The 22,893-nt window shown below is 39.3% G+C and overlaps 1 protein-coding gene across 3 annotated transcripts; it reads left to right on the forward strand.

Moving 5' to 3' along the window:
* Positions 1–303: 303 nt before the first annotated feature.
* Positions 304–22,797, forward strand: BST1 (bone marrow stromal cell antigen 1). Of its 3 annotated transcripts, XR_012649818.1 has the most exons (11): positions 304–387; positions 527–717; positions 5,125–5,254; positions 6,342–6,477; positions 6,965–7,047; positions 7,660–7,736; positions 10,952–11,044; positions 12,290–12,376; positions 12,894–12,953; positions 13,681–16,262; positions 17,196–22,797. XR_012649818.1 is itself a non-coding variant. In XM_075023384.1 (10 exons), exons 1-10 carry the CDS (start codon positions 340–342, stop codon positions 13,760–13,762), a joined length of 987 nt encoding a protein of 328 aa, XP_074879485.1. In that variant the 5' UTR covers positions 304–339; the 3' UTR covers positions 13,763–22,797. The 3 variants fall into 3 exon arrangements, 2 of the variants coding, with proteins under 2 accessions (XP_074879485.1, XP_074879479.1); XM_075023384.1 differs by having other exon boundaries at positions 13,681–22,797; XM_075023378.1 differs by lacking the exon at positions 13,681–16,262.
* Positions 22,798–22,893: the final 96 nt, after the last annotated feature.

The following is a 22,893-nucleotide window of genomic DNA, read 5'->3' on the forward strand; positions in this document are numbered from 1 at the left end:
GCTTTACCTGCATATTTTAAAATTTTTTTCCTGATGAGTATTTCAGCATTTTTTTCAGCCATTAGAGAAACACATGCAAAAAGTATAGCCCTTTTAAAGCGAATAGAAACTGCTTTAAAACATGTTGCTTGCAAGTACTTATGATGTTTTAGGAAGGTGTAGCATAGCAATGAGTGTTAAGCGAACCTAAGGCATCATAAATACTGAAGTGGTAAGGGGGTTTTCCCTCCCTCTTACTGAAATATATTGTAATTCTTCCCAGTTACCACCAGGTGGCAATATCACGACTTTAAAAGTCCTGTTTTTCAGGAGTGGGGAACGGTTAGACATGGGGAAGTGATGTATCCTTGTGCTGCAATCGTTCCAGGAAACAGATTACAGTCCCCAGTAAGGTTCAGATTTCCGTCTAACTTCTTCTTTTGTGTACAGAGCTATAGCCAGTATTGAAAATATTAAACGTTAAGCCTCCAGGTTTCCATTTAAATTGTATCATTTAACTCTCTTTTTTTTTTTCCTTTTTTTTAAGAACTTTGGTTGTCAAGAATTCACGATGAAGAGCCTTTTTTTGTCTCTCGTAGTTGTCTCTGTTCTGTTTATGAACAGCTTCTCAGAAGTGCAGGGAAAGAAATGGAAAGGTGAAGGTACAACAAAAAACCTGGAAAGTATTGTCATTGGAAGATGCTATAACTATATTAGAATTGTGAATCCTGCTGTTGGGTAAGTTTTGCTTGTTTCTGGATCAGTTTCTTATGTTCCGTACAAAATGGTTATTTATCAGAAGCCTGATGTTTTGCTTGTAGCCATGAAAGTGATCCTACTGAAGCCAGTGTGTTTGTAGCTGCCTGGAAGCAAAAAAATTAACTTTGACGGATGTCATATTAATAAAAATAGTGTAATTAAGGCAAGATTTTTAATCCTTCAACTTTTTATTTCACATCCCCCCCCCACACACCCCCTAGTGCCACAGTATTCTGTAAGGAGAACACTGCACGGAAATGGTGGGGATGATATTTCTGAAGTACCAAATCTGACAGTGCTCCTGGGAAGACCAGCTTTACTTTGCATGCCTTGTATGTCAGGTCATGTAAGAACAAAAGCACCACGCTTTATAGCTATCCTGTGGTACTGAAAGAGACCGTTTAGCTCATGCATCTGAAAAATCAAGTAGTAATCAACTGCTGAAGTATGATTACCCATGAGCTTTCATTGTCTGTGTTAATTACACGGAACTGGAGTTGAGTCACACACTTTGCTAAAATGACTACTTTTTCTGTCTTCCTTACATTGTTTGGGCTTCAGTAAAAAGGAAAAAACTAAGAAGGAGAGTCTCCTGGAGTTCAGTCCTTTATTCTGCCACTAAAATATTTCCTGATAGTTTGAAGAGGTATTTGCATAGGTGGCCTGGCAGGGTTCCTGCAGCACTGAACCATGGTCTTAGAGAGGGTTAGATTATGTTGCATAATATCAGCAAATGCTACCTTCTTCCCCCATCTTCCCATTTTCAGTTCCTGCTGCAAAAAGAGGAAGATATACAGGACTGAAAACAGATTCACGGCTTTTAACAAAGGCAAAACAACATGTTTCTTTCTGATAACATTCTTAACATCAGAAGTGTTTTGGTTCAGGTTCCCCATGAAAGAAAAAAATCATCCTAATGCCAGTAACATGGTACTAAAAGTTCAGCTGAACAATTCAAGTTTGGCAAATTTCTAAACATGTTACAGTGGAAGCTGCCAGTAAACTTTAAGTATAGATTTCTACACACCTACAAGGTAATATATAATATAAAATATGAAACCTTAAGTCAGTTAACAGTTGTGTAGGTATATGAAGTATGGTCTTGCAGTAGGCTCTAGATAGGTAGAGTTCCTGTTGAAGTTAACAGATGTCACTTCATTTGTATCTGAAGCAGGACGTGACTAGTAATACAGAATACACTAAAATGAGCAACGTAAAGGATTGTTACGTTGGAGATGTTAATTTTATCATTAACTGATTTGGGCTTTTAGAAATGTAAATACAATATTCTTGAAAGTATTTCTATATGTCTCATGTTTATAGCATTTTTGTGGTCTAATTAATTCCTGTGACATTTTCACAATGTAATTTTAAAATTGACAAGTCTAAACACATTCATCAAAGTATTCTTGGTCAGAATAGCATGAAGCCAGGCAGGGCATTAGGACTCCTTTCCCGAATTAAGGCCCCAAATGGTTTTACAGAAAGAAGAGCTGCACAATTAATTTCATATTATGTATTATTTTCACTTTCTCTTAGGTCTATAAGCAAATAGTGTAATCTAAACAAAATGGAAAGTTCATATTGCACAGGTACAAAACAGATAATCTAATTTATAACCCTTTCTGTTCATTCTCTGTTTCTTCATTGCCCCCAGGCTAGCTTTTACAGAGGCATAGCCACCTGGATAGGTTTTGCTTCTGAATTTCTGTGCAAATAGAATAAGTTTTTAAAAATACTTTGCTAACAGAAAAGCAGCTAACAAAGCATATCTTTACACTGCAACACAGTTAAAACATAAAGATGTTTATAGAAACATAAGAAAAACTTTCCCTTACATTAAAACAGAGCATGCAAAATGGCAGTCAAAAGACGCAGTTTACAAAATGTTATCGTTATGTAGAAATGAGGGATTTGAATGGAAATCATATTTGAAATTTTCTAATAGGAGTATGCTACACAACACAAATGTTCCTGTAGTGTATTTCCCCCATATTTCTTTATTTGCAGTATATGATGGAATTTTTGAAAACATTGCTTTTTAACTGACTAGTGTGAAATAAATCTAATATGACTTATTAGTGTCTGTTAAGTTTGGAAGGAGTTGTCCTGAACTACAGTCCTTCCCCACCCTGTAGTCTCAAAAAGTATTTTTGCCAGCTAAGAAATTTTGAGTAACAGAGCAGAATAATCCTTTTGATTTACAAGCTATTCAAACCTGGATGAGAAGACGTGAAGAAAAAAAAATGTAATATGTGAATTAAGCAGAAAATTACTGCTGGATTCAACTGTCAAGAAAGATGTTAAGAGTTCAGTTGATCGTAATTTACAAGCACTAGCATGAAAAAGTGAGTGCTTACAGTAGACAGCTCTTTAGCAGAATGAGACATAAGTATATACAGTTGTCAGAAGCTGAAGTTTAACAGCTTGAAATCAGAAATTGGGTGCAAATCCTTTTATCAAGTAAGGCTGTTTAAACATTGGAACTACTGATCAAGGGTGATATTGCATAACTGAAGATTTTCAGATCAAGATCTCATATTTTCTTACAATATATTGGGGGTTTTTATATAGTTGTTGAAAGCATGACCACAGATTACTGCAAGAGAATCCATGGTCTGTTTCCTGCATGGGAGCTACATAGCTCATCACAAGGGATACTTTAACTTTAAAGTATCTGTGACATTCAGCATCACAAAGGAGCTCCTTAAAGAATCTCACAAGAAGTGCCATCAGAAACCCTGCTGTCTGTGGATGGCATTAAATGAGCAAAACACTCTAATGGCAAAGTGTGGTTTACTTATTGGGACTACTGTTGTTCAAGCTACAGCTTTGCAGTTACAGCTGTTCGTGTTAGGAATGCTGTATGCACATAAAATACATTATTCTGTTCTGCAGAGTTGTCCTGGTTTCGGCTGGGATAGAGTGAGTTTTCTTTCTAGTAGCTGGTATAGTGTTATGGTTTGAGTTCAGTATGAGAAGAATGTTGATAACACACTCATGTTTTCAGTTGTTGCCAAGTAGTGTTTATACTAAGTCAAGGATTTTACAGCTTCTTCTGCCCAGCCAGCAAGAAGGCTGGAGAGGCACAAGAAGTTGGGAGGGGACACAGCCAGGGCAGCTGACCCAAACTGGCCAACAGGGTATTCCATACCATGCGACGTCACGTCTAGTATAGGAACTGGGGGGAGTTGGCCAAGGGAGGTGTGGATTGCTACTTGGGAACTAACTGGGCATCGGTCAGCGAGTGGTGAGCAATTGCATTGTGCATCACTTGTTTTCTATATTCCAATCCTTTTATTATTATTGTCATCATTGTTATTATTATTTTCTTCCTTTCTGTTCTATTAAACTGTTCTTATCTCAGCCCATGAGTTTTACCTTTTCTCTTTCCATTCTCCCCCCCATCCCACTGGGTGGAGGGGGGAAGTGAGTGAGCAGCTGCTTGGTGCTTAGTTGCTGGCTGGGGTTAAACCACGACAAGAGTGTTGCCAGCATAGACGTTGTCACAGCATGTGTGGGAAAGGTACTGTGGGAAAGTGATGAAAGTAGCAATTTGCTTTTTAATTACTCCAGGCAGTCTTAGAGCTGTGACAGAGGAGATCCTGCAAGTCCAGAGAGATAAGACACTTTCATCCGTAGATGGCCTGTCCTGTCCTTCTGCGGGAGATTATTGTCCCCAAGGCAGAGCTGGCAGAAGGGAACTGTCGAAGTGCACAGCCTAGCATCTTATTTCAGGCCTCCCTTCACAAGCAGTTTAAGTGTTGAATCCTAACAGTATTCTTGTAGCTACTGCACAGTAACAGTACATGTCCCACATGGTCACTGTACTCATTCCAGCAAGGTAAAGCTGCGTAATCCTAGGGCCTACATACACAGAAGGCATCTTTTTGTCAAAACCATTACTCTACCATTGAAACATTTTAGTAACTCCTCCTGCACTTGAATCTGACATTTTAAAGGTAATTTTACATTCCAGCAGCTTTGCACATTTAGCTATGCTTTAACTGAAGTGGCTTTTTGAATATGGAAAATGTCAAAGAACACTATTTTCTTTAGTATTTCTACAATGCTGGATAGCAAGCTTGCTCTGTATACTATTCCTTCTAAGATTTCTGTTGAATTACTATGTATTTCTAATTCCACACTGTAAATCCGAATATTTTCATTGTTACTTCTTCCTAATCTGCTGCTGTTAGGAGTCAGGAAAAGACAAGATGTATATGGTCTTCCTGGGTTGCGAGTTCTCTAGCATCCTGACTTCAGTTTTCTATCTTAACCTTGTAGGGGTTTTAATGTGGGAATTTGAAGAAGTTGGGAACAAATTACTTTCTTGCTGTGCTTTGAATAAACAATTTTGCTATTTGCTTGTTTCAATGATTACAGTGAGAAGAATTGTTCAGAGATATGGGAAGCGTTTAAAAATGCATTTATTAACAAGGATCCTTGCAGCATTCTACCTAAGGACTATGAATTAGTTATCAACCTGTCATTGCACACAATTCCACCTAACAAGGTAATGATTATTAATGTTAACAGTCCTGTGACATCCAGCAGATTTTCCAAGACACAGTTCAAAATTGACCAAGTGTCGTTCTGTGGCTGACTCATGATTCATTATTTTTGGCCTGTCTGTAGTTTACTAACTAGGCACAGGCTTGATGGCATTTTTCCATGTGTTTGGCTGCATTTGTTTTATGCAATAACTTCTCAGCAACTTTTCTATTTTCATACTACAAAGATCCCCCATTTTTTCTGCTGTGCCAGGAGCTCTGTCATAATCCCTAAACTTCGACTTCTACTTTTCCTCAAGTTAGTGCTCTGCCTGCAAAGACTGTGCCTGCTATTGTCTTTTGCTTCCACAGCCAAGTCACAGGGCAATGACATGTTAGAGATTGACATGTTAAACAAGCATAAGCAGAAATGAGATAGGATGCCATTATATGGTAGAAAACAGTAAGGGTTTGATGTGCTGGCAATTGCAGAGAACTGTGCAGGTGCAAAACACGGCTCTTCATGCCATCATACCCCATCAGAATGTGTGCTTTGGCCTTATCTAAAAGGTTGTGCTTTGAAGCAGTTTTTCCTCTAGCACAGTTATTCCTTATCTATAAATGATACAAGCTAAACCAACAAATACTCCTGTCAACACAGCTTAATTCATCAAAGAGTTTTGCAAGCACAGAAATAACAGCTAGATGTATGATTTTTTCACACCATAAGTCAACATAGCAGTGGGAGAGAATTCTGATAAGATATATCTAGCTTATAAATACCTGTCTTCCCTTTCTTCTCCCTTTTCCTAAATCTGTCTGCTGAGGAAAGCAAAGCTAGGCCTAACTATATTTAATATAGGTCTATCGATTCCCATCATGGTATGAATGCCCCTAAAGCCTATAGTGATCAGAACTTACACCACTGTAAAAAAAACCAACAACTTTGTTATTCTGAAGAGATAGCTGACATTTCTGGTTATTACCCTGATTTTGAAAGGAATACTAAAAAGTGTTTAAAACTGTTTTCAACACCCCATAATCTCATTGTGTCCATGCCCAAGTGATAGTTCATTTCTTCACTATTATTTTTTTCCTTTTTTCATGTAGTCTCTCTTCTGGGAAAATAATCAGCTGCTAGTCAAGAGCTTTGCTGACAGAGGCCGTCGCTACATGTCTCTGGGTGATACTCTGTTTGGCTTCTTTGGAGATTTTCTAAACTGGTGTGGGCAGGCAAACAGTGCTGGTAAGATGATGAGTGCTATATTAAACATCTGTCTGTAAAACCATAATGGAGACCAACTGCTGTGTTCTGGAGGAGCTAATTTTGCTCTTACCCCATGAAAAATCAGGGATAGCTTCATTGTCTTATTCTCTCCTGTTTTGTGTGAATATTTAACACTGCAGTCAGGAAAGCACACAGTGAAATCTAAACAGTGCTGCACAGGAGATAAACCTCCTTCTCAGTCCTCTGAATGTAGAGCTCTCTGCATCCCAGGTATAGAGTTAGAGCTGTTTCAGCCGAATTATTGAATCCACAGAACATCACTGTTTGTGTAAACTGCAAAGGATGGAAAATGATAGAAAAAAAGAAAACTATCAGCTTTCAGTGTTATGTCAGACCATCTTGTATGCTCAGTGAGTAATGTGCAAATATATTTAATTGCTTTCTAAGGTCACTTTTTATGGTTGTTATCATCTCTCTAATAGAAAAATCACATGCCTTCCTACAGGACTGGACTATGAATCCTGCCCTACCATGGAGGAATGTGAAAACAACGCGGTGGACTCTTTCTGGAGGATGGCCTCAATCACTGTAAATAGTGCATTAGCGCTGACTTCGTACATTAGTGAGCATGTCCTGAGTGGTTCAGGAAAACATTGCTGGATCAAACCAGATTTAAGTCTGTAACTGTGCTAGATTATTTCCCCTGATACAAATACACTCTTTTAGACTGGGTACAGTGTTTTAGCAAGAGGAACCTAACTTTCACCTTAGCTAGATAATGTGTTGAAATTCTGCATTAGCTTTGTTAATATATATTAAGCATATACTAAGCACAATAAGCACACTAGTTGTCTACTGAATGTAGGTCCTAAGTGACATTTGTCAGCCTTAGTGGAAACCCTTTATTCACAGATCAAACCCAACATAGAGTGCCAAAATGCTTTCTTCCTATGCTGAAGAAACTATTTATGTGTGTGAGAAAATAGTTTGAGAAGATGCATTGAATTAATGCACTGGCTATTCAGTTCTTGTCCTCTCTACTGCAGTGACCTACTAGCGTGCTAGGATGGTATTATTGTCACAGTTCTGATATTCTTCTTGGTAAAATTCTTCTCTTGGTCTTAGTTGCTTGCAATACAATACCAAGTCATATGACAAATCTGTAAGATGAGTTCTGAAAAAAATTGTTATGTATTGCAGTATGCACAGCACAGTTCTGGGGTGATACATGTCTTGTTGAATGGTTCTGCAGTCGGAGGAGCTTATCCAGCCCCAGGGTAAGAAAACTGACTTATTTATGTGTACAAGGTCTGATGCCTGCAAAAAAAGGGTCAACCAGTTGTTTGGGTCTTCTGCTGCACAAAGCATGGGAAGTGTAGCTGGAAGAGCCTGTTGCATCAAACTCTGCTGAGTTGTGGGGACAACTGTTAATTATCCCCAGCTGTAGGAATTAACATGAAATGGATGGAAACAATCCTTTTGACTCCTGCATTTTACAAACTGCTATGGCAAGCAGGATAAACGCTCTTTGAAAGAAGCCTTCAAGTCAGCCAACATCTGTGGCAAAATGTGTATGTCTTCAAAAAGATGAGCATTACAAAATTTCTATTCAGGGACATCTCTAAGGAGAGAACGTTGTTACAAGGACTGTAGCCTCTGTTGGGCCTAGGAGCAAACTTTGTAAGTTCTATAGGGGAAGTGCTTTGTCCTGCTATTTCTCTGTGACCAAGAGAGGAGGTAGTTTGAGAGCCATTATGGTTTCAGAAAGCAAAAAAGCTCGTTGAGAAGGATAATAGCAAGGATTGGCTTCCTCTTCTCCTTATTCCCTCGTATATTAAGGACAGATGTATTTTCCCAGATTTACAAGTGTACCACTATGCAGAAGTTCATCTAAGCTTATATTTAAAATTTATTCTAAAAGTACACCCTTAAGAACTTTTACTGAATATGTGGCTGCAGTGACTACCTACCTGTAATGAAAAATACATCTTTCCTTACCTCAGCAACTGTCCTGTCCAAGACAGATCAAAAAAACATCCTTTAAAAACCCATAGAACAGATCATCCTCCTGTGTGCTTACTGAGGACTAAAAAGTTAATTTTATCTCTGGATAGGAGAGAAACAAGAACCATCTGTTCCAAAACACCTACTACCTACTTACCTCCACCCCCAAAAGGTCCATCTCTGTACACAGCTTTCAGCTAATCAGGAAGACTTATATGGTCTCCTTGGGTTGGTCAGGTAGTCAGCTGGGATCAAGTCTTCCACAGATGATAATATGTGGCAGCAGGTCAATGCCCAGAATCCACTATAGATTCCTTATTTCAGAAAAAGATTCCTTAGTTCCCTTAATTTACAGGTTCCTTATTTCAGAAACCTCTTGCATGTAAATTAATTCCACCACTTCCCTGGGTTGCCTGTCTGGAGGTATCGTGACCAGTGAAATCTCCACCACTGGAACACAGCCTGCCAAGAAAAAACAAAGCCAGTTACTCCATCTGTTTTCTCTGCTGTGTATCTTCTGGTCCATTTATGACTGAATTCGTTTAAGAGATCTTGTTTGAAAGAGGGTTAGAGTTTAATAATTAATAGCAGAAGGTAATCTGAAAGATCTACCTGTCTTCCTAAACACCTCTCTGATCTGTTATCATGCATTTCAAAAGCCACTTCCAAAGTTTATCCTGCTTTACAGTTTGTACACATAAATCATCATTGTCACCTGTTACCATTTCGGTTAAAATTTATTTCTCACTTCACTGCAAAATAACTTCACTCATTCACACAGTATGAATGTAGTTGGCATACTTCTTTAATAATATTAGTCAGTTCAAAAATTGGTTTACTGAAGTCAATTGTACATTGTTCCTCCACAGTTTCTGACTCCTCTAGTTAAAGCTTGCTTTATATTTTGGAGGAAGCTGCATTTTTGCTGGCAATAACATATGCATGAATGAGCAAATGAGTTAAAATATTTGGAATCTTTTTTTTTTGTTATATTTTCACTATGTGCTTAAGACAGGCTTGGACACCTGGGACAGACAGGCAAACCTGCTGTTGCTGCTGCTGGTCCCTGCTTAGCCACTGCTGTACTAGACTTGACTGGAGAGGGCAAGGGCCGGTATCCACCCCTCCAGAAGTTTAAATGAACTTGCAAACTTCATGAACAGGTCTCAGCTGGCTGCCCACAGACACTGAAAACCACCACACGTCTTGTGCTTCCACACCAGAGCACCAGTATTTTGCTTGCAGGCACCAGGACGACAAAGCAGTGGTCACATTGCCACTGGTGGTCTCATCCAGAAGGCAACAACTAACAGTACCATCTAGTCTGGGGGGTCTCAGAGCATTTAAAGTGGCTAAGAGACACTGCAGCCCAGATGTAGACATTTAAGAAGACCCATGATAAGCAAATTATAGCACACACTTAGGCTCAGGCTTAGACCAACCATTCAGCACGGATACAGCCCTTATAAGCTTTCTGAGGGGAAAAAAAAAAAATCAATTAAAAGGTTGGAAATCATTACAGCACATCTTGCTGGAAGGGTTAGAAATCTGTGGCTTTGAAATGCCTGCATCTCACAAAAAATTCAATTTACAGACATTCAAATAATCCTTTGGATTTGGTATTTTTAGATTAGATATTAGGAAGAAATTCTTTACTGTGAGGGTGGTGAAGCACTGGAACAGGTTGACCAGAGAAGTTGTGGATGGCCCATCCGTGAAAGTGTTCAAGGCCAGGTTGGATGGGGCTTTGAGCAACCTGGTCTAGTGGAAGGTGTCCCTGCCCATGACAAGGGAGTTGGACTAGATGATCTTTAAGGTTCCTTCCAACCCTAACCATTCTATGATTCTGTGAGTCTATGATTTAGTTGCCATTTTATTATCTTGTTTTAATTGCTATTTAAATATCTATCAAAGTCAATATACACAAAGCAATAAAGTGGAAGATTTCGTAGGCTAGGGATGGACATGTCTAGAAGTTTCTCCTTGGTGGTCTTATATATCCTAGACAGAGACTTCATGTTACTGTTGCTGTGATTTTGTACCTAAAAATACATTTGTTTTGTGGCTATTGTTATTTTTTCATTTAAAGAAAAAATGTATTGCGTCTAAAAGCAATAACTACAAGAATGACCTTTTTCTTTTTTTGCTAAGTATCAAATGCTTTTTTTGTGTTTTTTCATTTTTTAAAGTTTACTTCATTCTGGTTCACCTCTAAAGTGAAACTTTTTTTCAGCTGAGCCCCTCTAAGGTGAAGAATATGAAAACAAAACTTGTGATTAAATGTCTTTGACCTTTGAGGACATCCAGAATGTGAATCAGATTTTCTTCTACTCTGTGTTAAGTCTGATTGTAATCAGAAGATATAAATGTAAAATCAAGCAAGCCCATATCCTGCAGCAGGATCAGAGCCTTCATTAATGCAAAGGGAAAAAAAGATTATTTATTTCAAATGTTCTCTATAGTTCTAAAAATCTGTTTCTTGCATCAGTTTTTTTGCAGATTATGAAATACCTAATCTCCAGAAAGACAAAATCTCAAAAATTGTCATCTGGGTTGTGGATGATATTGAAGGACCAGATATGTAAGTTACATCTTCCAAAAAAATTAATTTCTCCTTTTTGGACCTGTCTTTAGAATTTCACCTTAGCTTTCTGTTTGATTATATTTGGAAAGCAATTAAACTAAAAATATTTTAGATGATTTCACTAACACAGAAGGCACACCCTGCCATTCCCCAAAAGTATAGAAATACCAGAATTAGACAAAATACAAATGAATTCTAATATTAGGTCTAGAGTCCACTCTTGATTAGATGTGTATGTGGATCTCGGACCTTGAGTGAAGATATAGCACATACAGTTTTACTAAGAAAAGAGCCAATCTGAATTTCAGATTAAATGCTGGCCTGAAATATTACTTTCACCTTGCTGTATGCATTCTTTTCATTTTCACCTATCTTAACTGTTTGAAATTTAGTAGAAGCAGAGAAATACCACCAGGGGGCTCATTTTCTCCCAATACTTAATCAAATAATAAAATGCAGGCTTTGAAAAGGTCTAATTTTGCTGTTAATTTAATAAAAACAAACAAACAAACATGCATGGGAATATTTGTGTATTTTTATTGATTGCTTTTTACAATGATTTTGTTGGTCCCCATATGATTTCTTTAGAGTCATGAGCATTTACTGACCGATGTAGGTAGCACTGGTCTTAATACTTGATGTTGGTGCAACTTTTAGAGGTCTCTGTAGGTTCTGTACTATGCTAAACTTTCTTTTGCTAATGGACCACAAATTTAAAAATCAATGCTAGACACAGAAGCTGCACTTAGGACTGTTTCTGGTTTTTTCTCTCTCCTTGTGTTTTTCTATTGTTCTGTATTCAAGAGAGAGGACAAGCTTCTAGCAAGAATAATTCTAATTTATCATAACCATCTTATTCTGTAAAGACAGCTAGCATCAACTTTAGCACCACCTAAATAGCTGCCAAAGAATATTACAAATGAAAGTTATTTTTTTACAAAATTATTTATCTCCTTTTCTGTTTGTCTAGTGAAATATTAAAAGCAGGAATATTAGTTAATAGAATCTGCAAATGCTTCACTGGCTGAAGCCAATCTTCCAGTCTCTGCAAACTGAGTATAAAATGTTAAACTGTAAGCAAATGAAGCATTATAAATAGCAATGTACACCAGTTTTCTGTAGGTGTTAAGGAATATAGAAGAGGCAAAGTAATGGGGATTTACTTTACTAATTCCATCAAGTTCAGTGAAATGAAATTAGGTGATAAAAGACTTGCAATAATACTAAAATCCTTTCTCACAGAGAGTCCTGTGGAACTCACACTGTAAAAATATTAGAAAACAGGCTAAAAACCCTTGGTTATGATGTCACCTGCACTGACAATTACAAGTAAGTGAAAGTCTTTCATTAATGTGGTGTATTTGTAGAAGCACCTCATCTATTTTAAATGCTTTCTTACCTTCCAGTACTTAAGTGCCATTAATGCAGTGTCTTCAGTAAGAGACTGATATGTTGGAGGGGTGATGTCACATTTTTCAGACTTACCATTTTTTGGCTGTGAATTGAGCAAAACACTACACTGTATTGTATAATTGTATAATTAAGTGGAATATTGTACTTACCCAATGTCAGACACAGAAGATGGCCTCATGTATTCCACTTCACTGTTAAATATTTATTTGGATTGAAAATATAAACAACGGTTAAAACCACCATTGAATGTCTTCAGAATTACTAGTTACTCACAGTAGTATTCACAGGTCTAGTTATTCACAGTAGATTGTAACATAAATGTAATTGAAGGGAAGCTTTAAACATGATAATACTGTTGAGTTTGTTTTGGATTTTCATTTGTTTTCCTCAGTTTTCTGCCTGAAAGGCGCTAAATAAAATGATGTCTTCACAGGTCTGTAATGTTCTTACTCTGCCTGGATTATCCTGATGATTCTAAGTGTACCCTTTCATCGTAAGTAAAAGAAGTTCAATTCATCTCAGTGTCATTACAAACAAGTAAATAAGGCAGAAGTCAACAGTTCAACAGATCCACCTCCATCATCTATTATGTATCACCCTGTGATGGGTTGACCTTGGCTGGACGCCAGGTGCCCACCAGAGCCGTTCTATCACTCCCCCATCCTCAGCTGGACGGGGGAGAGAAATATATAACAAAAACTTGCAGGTCGAGATAAGGACAGGAGAGATCATTCACTAATTACCGTCACGGGCAAAACAGACTCAGCTTAGGGAAAATTAGCTCAATTTATTACAAATCAGCCAGAGTAAGGTAATGAGAAATAAAACGAAATCTCAGAACACCTTCCCACCACCCCTCCCTTCTTCCCGGGCACAACTTCACTCCCGGATTTCTCCACCAAACCCCCCCAGCGGCACAAGGGGGACAGGGATGGGGTTTACGGTCATCACACGTTATTTTCTGCCGCTTCACCTCCTCAGGGTGAGGGCTGATCACACTCTTCCCCCGCTCCAGCGTGGGGTCCCACCCACGGGGTCAGTTCTCCACGAACGTCTCCAACGTGGGCCATTCCCACGGGCTGCAGCTCTTCACGAACTGCTCCAGCATGGGTCCTTTCCATGGGGTGCAGTCCTTCAGGAGCGCACTGCTCCAGCGCGGGTCCCCCACGGGGTCACAAGTCCTGCCAGAAAACCTGCTCCACGGGCTCCTCTCTCCGCAGATCCGCAGGTCCTGCCAGGAACCTGCTCCAGCGCGGGGTTCCCACGGGGTCACAGCCTCCTTCGGAAACCCACCTGCTCTGACGTGGGGTCCTCCCCGGGCTGCAGGTGGAGATCTGCTCCACCGTGGACCTCCCTGGACTGCAGGGGGACAGCCTGCCTCACCAGGGTCTTCACCACGAGCTGCAGGGGAATCTTCGCTCCGACGCCTGGAGCATCTCCTCCCCCTCCTTCTTCACTGACCTTGGTGTCCGCAGGCTTGTTTCTCTTCCATGTTCTCACTCCTCTCTCCAGCGGCTGTTTCTCACTCTCCCAACTTTTTTTTCCTTCTTAAAAATGTTATCACAGAGGCGTTACCACTATCACTGATTGGCTCGGCCTTGGCCGGCGGCGGGTCCGTCTCAGAGCCGACTGGTATGGGCTCGCTCTCTCTCAAACACAGGGGAAGCTTCCAGCAGCTTCTTACAGAAGCCACCCCCACCCCTGTAACCCCCCCCGCTACCAAAACCTTGCCACATAAAACCAATACACACCCATAAGCAATATACGGTATTCTTGAATTTATTACTCTATATTGAGTAAGCAGTTGCTATCTACAAATTGTGCACAATTGCCTGTGAGCATCTACTATTCAAAATGAGGTGTTAATCAGCTGTCATCGATCACACAATCACACAATATCACTGATATTATGAATGAAGTTTGTAAATATCAGTGTTCTGATGCAAAATCTATTATAAATTTGAAATTGCTTTCATTAACATTATTACTTGAATAATGAAATTGTAGGTTACATGGCAACAGATCTAAAGGACATTTCTCCAGCTGCTGGAACTTTAAGTTCCAAATTTTGAGGAAGTTTTTTTAATCTTCCATTTTGTGTGCAAACCCAATTTCTATATTTTAATGTATTTGCCTTGGGCCAGTAGGTTATCTGCAGAGAATGCAGATTACATCCAAGATACAACTTTCTTAATGAGCAAACATCACTCCCAAAGTAGGTTTTAATAGTTTCCCTTCCTATCCATATTTTTCTTTATTATATAAAGAGGATTAAATTAATTTGTGATGTATTTCAGTTAATTTACAGTAAAGATGACTGTTTTCAATTGTGGCTAAATTTCATAATCTATATGCTGTTGCATGTATGGGTACACATAAGATACTTGAACATCTGAATATGAAAACTTCCTCACAGTTTGGAAAGTTGCAGTAGATGCATAAAAGTTGTTCTCTAGTTACATTATTTTTATGCATAATCCATACATTTTGCCACATCCTATCTCCTACTGTCCTTTCTGCCCTAATTCAAGCATCTGCAAATCTTTTGTATGTTAATACCTAGGTAATACTGCAATGAGAACTTCTGCTGTGAAAAACCTGATTTGCTGTCCCTGATTATGGCAGCAGTGAGGTGCAACTCCTGCTTCCCTGCCTCTGGTTGTGTGGCAGTAGTGCTTCATGCAGTACAGAAAAGGAGGTGTATATCACTTTCTGTAGCATGTGTTCAGCTTTTAATACACCCTTACAGAGAAAGTGAGTGTTGCCTTTTCCTGCCGGTCACTGAAAGCTTTTACTCATCTTGTCATGCAACAACATTTTAGATACCACCGATAGCTCTAGATTCCTTCTAGGTAGTAGATAACAGAACAGGCTTCCAGTCCTGTTAAGGCATTTGTTTGTTACTAGGTACCACTTGCACAGTGGATTAAAATAGGGTTTCCTTGTTCTGCCAGTGAATGGTAAGGCTTTTGTTCATGTGTCAAAGGAAAATACGGTTGTCCCATGTGAAATCACAGCTGTGAATGTGGTGACAATATTAAGAAATTGGAGGAAAAAGCACTTTGTAGGACCTTAAAAAATAGAATATTGTGAACTCTTAATCGAAGATTTTTCTCTTCTCCCAGGTTTTAAACCATTTCCCTGAAAGTTTTGTGATGTGGGTACATTCCTCAGCTGAGGAAACCTGGATGAGAAAGCTTTTGGAAACCATTAATGTCTTTTTCCTTTCACCTAAGGGATGAGCATACCAGTTCTCCAGTATTACCACATAGCACTTGAAGTATGTAAGCAGGGGAGCAGCCACCCCTTCCTTTCCATCCATGTTGGTACTTAAATTAATATAATCACTAGTGTATTCTAAGCACCAATCTCATGCTCTCCTGGGGCAACTACTAAGCAACTCAGCTGTTATCATCATCCTTAGGAAAAGTTTCCTTGCTTCTTTCCCTCCTGAGCCTTCTATTCCCTCCTGTATGCATGGCAATGCAATAGGCTTGATATTGACTTCGTATCTATGCTAACCCTAATCAAGACAGAGCTTCCCAATCTGAATGCTAACTATCATTGCCACTCCCTGAAATTTAAGTAGCTAAAATACTTCAAGCCAATGAATACTTACACTTTTCCCCAAATCACTTACTTCTCTGCAATAAAGAACATCTCCATTGAAATTAGCTGCTCTTTCAGAAAGAGCCTTAAGCAGATGCATATAAATTATTTGATGATTATCTTCTAGGTATGTTTTCTCTGTGGATGGATCCCCGCTCCCTGATGGTCCATTAACTGACATGGGAACAGTTTGGTCAGTAGTGGTATCACTGTTAAGAGCGTGTATCTGTTAGGAAAAAGTTTCCTTTGCAGAGTGTGCTCAGCGTACACTCAGTGTTCATGCTTTCATAATAAATAGTGAGACTAGGCATGCAGGCTCTGTTGCCTCCCCTTTCACAAAGGCTATTTTCTGTTACAAGACTGATAGCTGCCTTCTCAGCCTCTGAAGAATATCGTCCCAAGCCCAGAAACATTAGAGTTGTGCAAGTGACTTTTTTGTCACCGCAATTCCTGTTACATTGGCATACCAAAGGAGAGGGCTGTGTCAGGTCAGCAGAGGGATGGCCTCTGTACAGAAGGTGCTGTAATGTCCTTGGGGCTTCTTGGGTAGTGGTAGCGCCCCTTAACTCCTCTCCAGACTTGAACTGTTTTCCTGCCGAGTCAAAATTTGGACTTTGGCTTGTTGACACCCTGATGTTTGAAGAAAACTTGTAAGTAAAAAAATACCCACTAGATGGCATAGATGGCTTACAAACATAAGCAGAAAGGAAGCCAGATGCAACCTATTAGTAGTGGTATTTATTACTTGCATTACTGCAATGTCAGGGAGACTTAGAAATGGATCTGTATACTGTTGTATCAAGTGCCATAAAAATATAGACCTCTAGGACCACTGCTGTCTAGAAGAGCTCTATACAATCTCAAGCATAAGGCCAGAGACAGTAATTGGATGTGGAGAGACAAGGAGGCTCATGTATTAAGGTAGAGTGTTCCCAGGGTTTTGCACAGATATCCTGTTTATAAAATCATGACAGCCAAAAGGAATCTGGTGGCAAGCTCTTATAAAGAAACTTATAGCTTAGCACTTGGACCGCAAACTTCATCCTTGGCAACAAACCACTGATATTTAAAAGAATCCTAACTCAGCTCTGTGCTGTGAACATCCTGTTTGTTTTCTTTTCTTCAGATCTGCACCAGCAGCACAAAGAGGACCTATATCTTCAGACAGAGGAGGCAGCTGGAACAAGCTCCTGTTTGTTTCTTTTCTAGGCTTTTTGTTCAGATTTGCTTTAGTGTACTAAGTTAATCAACTGAATCCATATCCTCTGTTTGCCTTAGCTGGCTATAAATTTGGCTTCAACTAATTTCTAACTGCAGTTTCACCCTACTTCTGGGACTGGCAAACCTGCATATTAAAACCTTCTATCTAGATACCAACTACTTTTGGTATAAAGAATTACTCTACTGCTACTAGAAAGCCTCACCCTTCATTTTGTTTTCTGGAATAGAAAAAATCCATTGCCATTTCCTCTTATCCTTATTCTCCAGAATTAAACTGAGAATAATACTTCCTATTCACGTATTTCAGAAATAGAAGTGAAACTATGCCTGTCATACATCTCCCACACAGCTTCTGTTTTTATAGTTCGTAAAAGCAATCCTAGCATTTGGCCTTTGAAACTAAGTGTCTGATTATCGTGTTTTGGGAAGGGCAAATATGAATTCAGATGGGAGAGAGCTTAGATTGCTCACTTGGTACAAGATACAATAGGCAAGACAGTGGAAAAATTAAACTCCTTTTCATAAGTGGTCCAGTACTTGGGCCAAACTTACCTGAAACTATCATACAGTGAGATTCTGGCTTACATACTTGCATACGGTATTTTACCACATAATATGGATTGCTTAATCATCCATACAGCTGTTCCTCAGCTAGCTGTTTCCTGGCCACTGGATAGCCAATAGTCAGGAATACCAGGTCTAGAAAGTTCCATGGTGTCCTGGTTTCGGCTGTGGTAGGGTTAATTTTTCTTTCTAGTAGCTGATACAGTGTTATGTCTTGGATTCAGTATGAGAAGAATGTGGATAACACACTGATGTTTTCGGTTGTTGCTACATAATGTTTATACTAAGTCAAGGACTTTTCAGCTTCTTATACACAGCCAGCGAGAAGGCTGGAGGGGCACAAGAAGTTGGGAGGGGACACAGCCAGGGCAGCTGGCCCAAACTGGCCAAAGGGATATTCCATACCATGTGATGCCATGCCCAGTATATAAACTGGGAGGAGTGGGCCTGGGAGGGATCTCTGCTTGGGAACTAACTGGGCATTGGTTGGCGGGTGGTGAGCAATTGCATCATGCATCATTTGTATATTCCAATCTTCTTATTATTATTTTCATTTTCTTATTGTTATTATTATCATTATTATTTTCTTCCTTTCTGTTCTATTAAACTGTTCTTATCTCAATTCACAAGTTTTACCTTCTTCCTTCCCATTTCCCCCCCCATCCCACTGGTAGGGGGGAAGTGAGCGGGCAACCGTGTGGTGCTTAGTTGCTGGCTGGGGTTAAACCATGACGCACAGGTTTTCCACCATGATGTGATGGTTGATCACCATGATGTGATTTATGGCATATCAAATTCAGACGAGAACCTGCCAAGTTTTCCTTACCTATGCTGAAACGTCCTTTGATTAGTTCTTTCAACATCCTCCTCATTTTTATTGCTTGTTTGATGGTCTCTTAACAGCAGCTGCCAGAATAATGAGACGTATTTGTTTGTAACACGGACACAGCTCAGATAAGTAAACCCAAGCAATTTTGATCAGTCTTCTGTTTGTCCACAGCAGATGACATCATGACACATTTTGGACCACAGGCTGTAGAGGTAGTGCATATGAGGCTCCCAGATAGGTGTCCAAGCCATTGTTTGGTGTAGTGTTGTCCTACCTACTGACCTGCATATTATAGTATGTGCGGAATTCAGAGAATAGCTTAATACCATTAACAAGCCATATGCCTCTCAGGCAACTTCCGTCCACAAGCCAAGCATCCCAGCTGGCCAACTTTTGCTTTCCAGCCTATGAAAGCTTTCCAGCCTCTGGATGCAATCCACTCCAGCAGCACAGTCAGTGCTGACTGTTACATATGATACCAAACACACTGTAGGAAGTGCTAAATAATTCTGTTTTGAAAAAGAAAAAGTAAAATACAGAATAGGATAGATAGGATTCAAATAATTTGAGGTTATTTGCTGCGTAACCTTGTATCAGGAACAACACACTCAGAAATCTCTTGCAGTGTTCTTGCCTCTTTTCCCATTACTTCAACTCGGTACCAAAGACAGCAATTTTTTTTCCAATATCTTTTGAATAAAGTGTCTCAAACTTGCTGGAAAAGCTTGGAAGGATCGGTAAAGATTTTTAGCTAACCAACTAATATAGCTGGGAAAAAAAGAAGGCAAAGTTTTAGATACATAGGCTTCCTGAGATCTTCAAGGCAGCAAATTTCAAGCTGAATGTGGATCATTTGTTCTGAGTTTAATGTAATGGTTTTAATCTATGTGAAAGAACAGCGTGACTGGCATCTTTGAAGCAGAGAGGCAGAAGTGTCAGCAAAGCGAGAAACAATAAGGTCATTTGTTACTCCCAGAGGGAGGGAGAGATATGAACAAAAAGTTGTGAGCAAGAGAATCCCTTATATCTCTCTCTTTTTTATTTCTACATCTACAAAGTGTGTGAATAGTGCTATTTACACATATATTTTACACTTACATGGTGAGAATCGGCTAGGTATGCCTGTGCTCTGTCTTGAACACTTGGGGTAAATGCTCTGATTAGCAATGTCTCATGTGACAGCTGTGCCAAATTTGGAGAAATCATAATGTCCAAAAGACATCTGCCCTCCTCTGTAAACTCACAGAGGCCTGGTAATGTTCAGCAGGGTGCTTCAAATATAGATTCAAAATGTTTCAATCATTCATACTTGTACTAGCAGTACTGTAAAAACAGCTTCCTCCAGACCTGAATTCAAGGGCGAAAATGTTTCATAAGAAAACATTATGTATATCACTTCATTTTGAATCCAGCTGGATGCCACAGTCCTGTGTAGATCTGTTAATATCCAACTACTTATGACAAATTAAAGCATCCCATACAGGAGCATTACAAGGTGCTCTGCATTTCTGCAGACAGACCTGTGGAAGCTACTGATACTAAAGTGGTATTTCCTGTCTTTGCCCATATTGTGGACCACTTAAGAAGTCAGTTATGTCACACTCTTCACTCCCATATAGAAATAAATATCATCTCCCCTTCTGCTAACCTACCTTTTTTTTTTCCTGCTGTGTGTGTTCCAGTCATATCTGACAAAAGCCAAACTCTAATTCAGAGTAATTCATTTTTTCAGCATGTATGTGCATACACATATCTAGATCTGCTCATACGTGCTCTGTCTACTTCTAAATGCAAACTCTCAAGTGCTCTGGAGTAAGAAGTTATGAGAATAAAGCAAGGACAACTGTTTCACCTCTCTGCCCTTTTTATACTGCTGGTGTTTATTTTTGTCATATTGGCCTCGATGTGATATTCAGCTGACATGACTGTGTTTCCAATCAGCAATCTTAAATGTAGTGAAACTTGAACTGAAGCTTCAAGAAGTTGCATAATACTTATTGTTCAAAGAAAGCTAACTCTTTTGACAGTTTTCTTTTCAATGGATTAGCTAGAAATAATTCTGATGTACTCTGCTTCAACAATAGAGAGTGTAAAGTGGAAGAAGGGTGCTTTTAGCAGAGCCAAGAAGTTTGGTTTAAAATAGCTCAGTATGGGGAGGCACAGTATCTTAATTTAGCCAAATGTTAGGGTGGCTCAAGTACTTCACAAGTGTTTTTCTGATTTTCAGGTTTTTCCTAATTCCAGCTTCTGCCCAGTCTAAATTTACTTCTCATTTTATTTAAGAGCTGAAGGATATAATCTGCCAGATTTTGTTTATAATCTGCAGGCATCTGATTTCCTGCGAATTATGAAGGCAAGCTCAGAGGAGACCTCCGTTGCCTTACTGCAGCAGCGCAGTTCCAAGTGCAGGCTGGCAGGGAGAGGGGCCCAGGAAACTGGAGCCTGGGAGCGTGGCACATACATAACCTCACACCATGCCAGAGTATCCACCCTGCCTGGGCAGCGCCTCTTCACCTACCTTCTCCTCTCTTTCCTGCAGCCGCAGCAAAGGTGAACCTGATCTCAGGTCAGATGAGTTACTTTGTATTTTTAGCTGAATATGTGAGCGGAAAATTATGATGTTGGATGTTTTATAGAAGGAAAATGAAGGAGGAAATTATAATACGTATTTCCTTTCAGCAGCAGGCAGTGAAGTAAAGTAACTAGTCTTTTACTTGGGACTATTTGTCTAGGAATATCTCTGCACTATGTAGGCAGTAAGTGTGCTAAGTTCCCAAAGTGCAGACAGAGGGGATGCTCCAGAACTGTATGCCTAAAGTAACTCAAGTTATAACATTAGTTACAACAATTAACAAAGAAATAGTATTTTTTAATCCAGTAACTGTGTTTGCCTGGGCATCTCTTAGTGATTACACCTGATACAGTCTGATATCAGGTGCTAATGAGTGCTTGGATAGATAATTAACAAGGAATGTCAGGTATTGCAAGCATAAACTAGGATGATACATCAAGAACCTGGCAAACACTGGATCACCAAACTGCAGGAGGACTCTTTTTCACATTTGCAACAGGTGAAGTCAAGAGATCAGTGCTAAGAAAATGACAGGTATTCTATATGATATGCTAAGTCAGGGTACAGGTGTGGAAAAGCTCCTAGGTCACACTATACCATTTTGAAGAGCAGCAAGCAAAGAAGCAAATGAGCAGAAATAAGTATTCAGTCAAAATGTTGCAATCTGAAATCTCAACTGCAGGATGTGCTGGCCTGTGTCGTGCTTTATTATTACTTTTCTTTTGTTTTAATGAAAGATGCCAGAAAATCCAGCTTTGGTATTTCCACAAAGCAGAATGAATGCTCTGAGCTTTCACCCTGAATATTCTGTTACAACTGCCCATTAACATGGGTTTAAATGAAAACAGAGCTGCTGGAATAATATGAAAAAGGAATGATGACAAGCAGAGTATATGTCATATATCATGCAAGAAGTTAAGGACAGTAAGAATAGCCCATAAACTTAAAAGCCACAGCATCAAATCCTGGACAAATATTTGTATGTGTGTATACAAAAGCATGTTTTACCTAGCTGACAGGCAGGAAAGATCTTGTTTTTCAAGTTTCTTGTTTTTTGATCTTTGAACCATCACATGGATCCTTTCCAAGTGGCACATCTACCCCCTATAGTTCTTTTGGGAGAATTTTTGCAACTTACACACTCCTGTGCTTGCAGAGCATACTTGTGTATCAACTTTTGTTTCCTTGGCTGCCTCAGTGGGATGGGAGCCTGCTGGGTATTTCCCTGCAGAATGTGTGAGCAGCATAATAATTGGTACTGGCCAGAAAACAAGCACTCAATTTCAGGAGAGTCGGTGAGGTTACTGCATTTGCTTTTCCTCTGCACTAAAACTAAACCTTGAAAAATGTTTTGCACAAAAAAAGTACAGCAACCTTATCAGAAACCACGGTAAGATCCCTCACTGCTGGATTATAGCTTTGGTATAGCTCTCACTTTCTTGCAAACTCTTCTATTGCAGCTGTTTCATTTTGTATAAATTAAACATGTCTTGAATAAAAAAAATATTTTCTTCGTAACCTGATTCATGTTGAATGCATGATTCGTTAAATGTGGGTCCACCACTCTGCAGATCAGTGCTTTAAACACTATACCCTTGAATGTGGTTTTTCTAAAAATTTGTCTAGGACATCATTTTC

This window comes from Buteo buteo, chromosome 1, assembly GCF_964188355.1.
Source record: "Buteo buteo chromosome 1, bButBut1.hap1.1, whole genome shotgun sequence".
Classification (NCBI taxonomy): domain Eukaryota; kingdom Metazoa; phylum Chordata; class Aves; order Accipitriformes; family Accipitridae; genus Buteo; species Buteo buteo.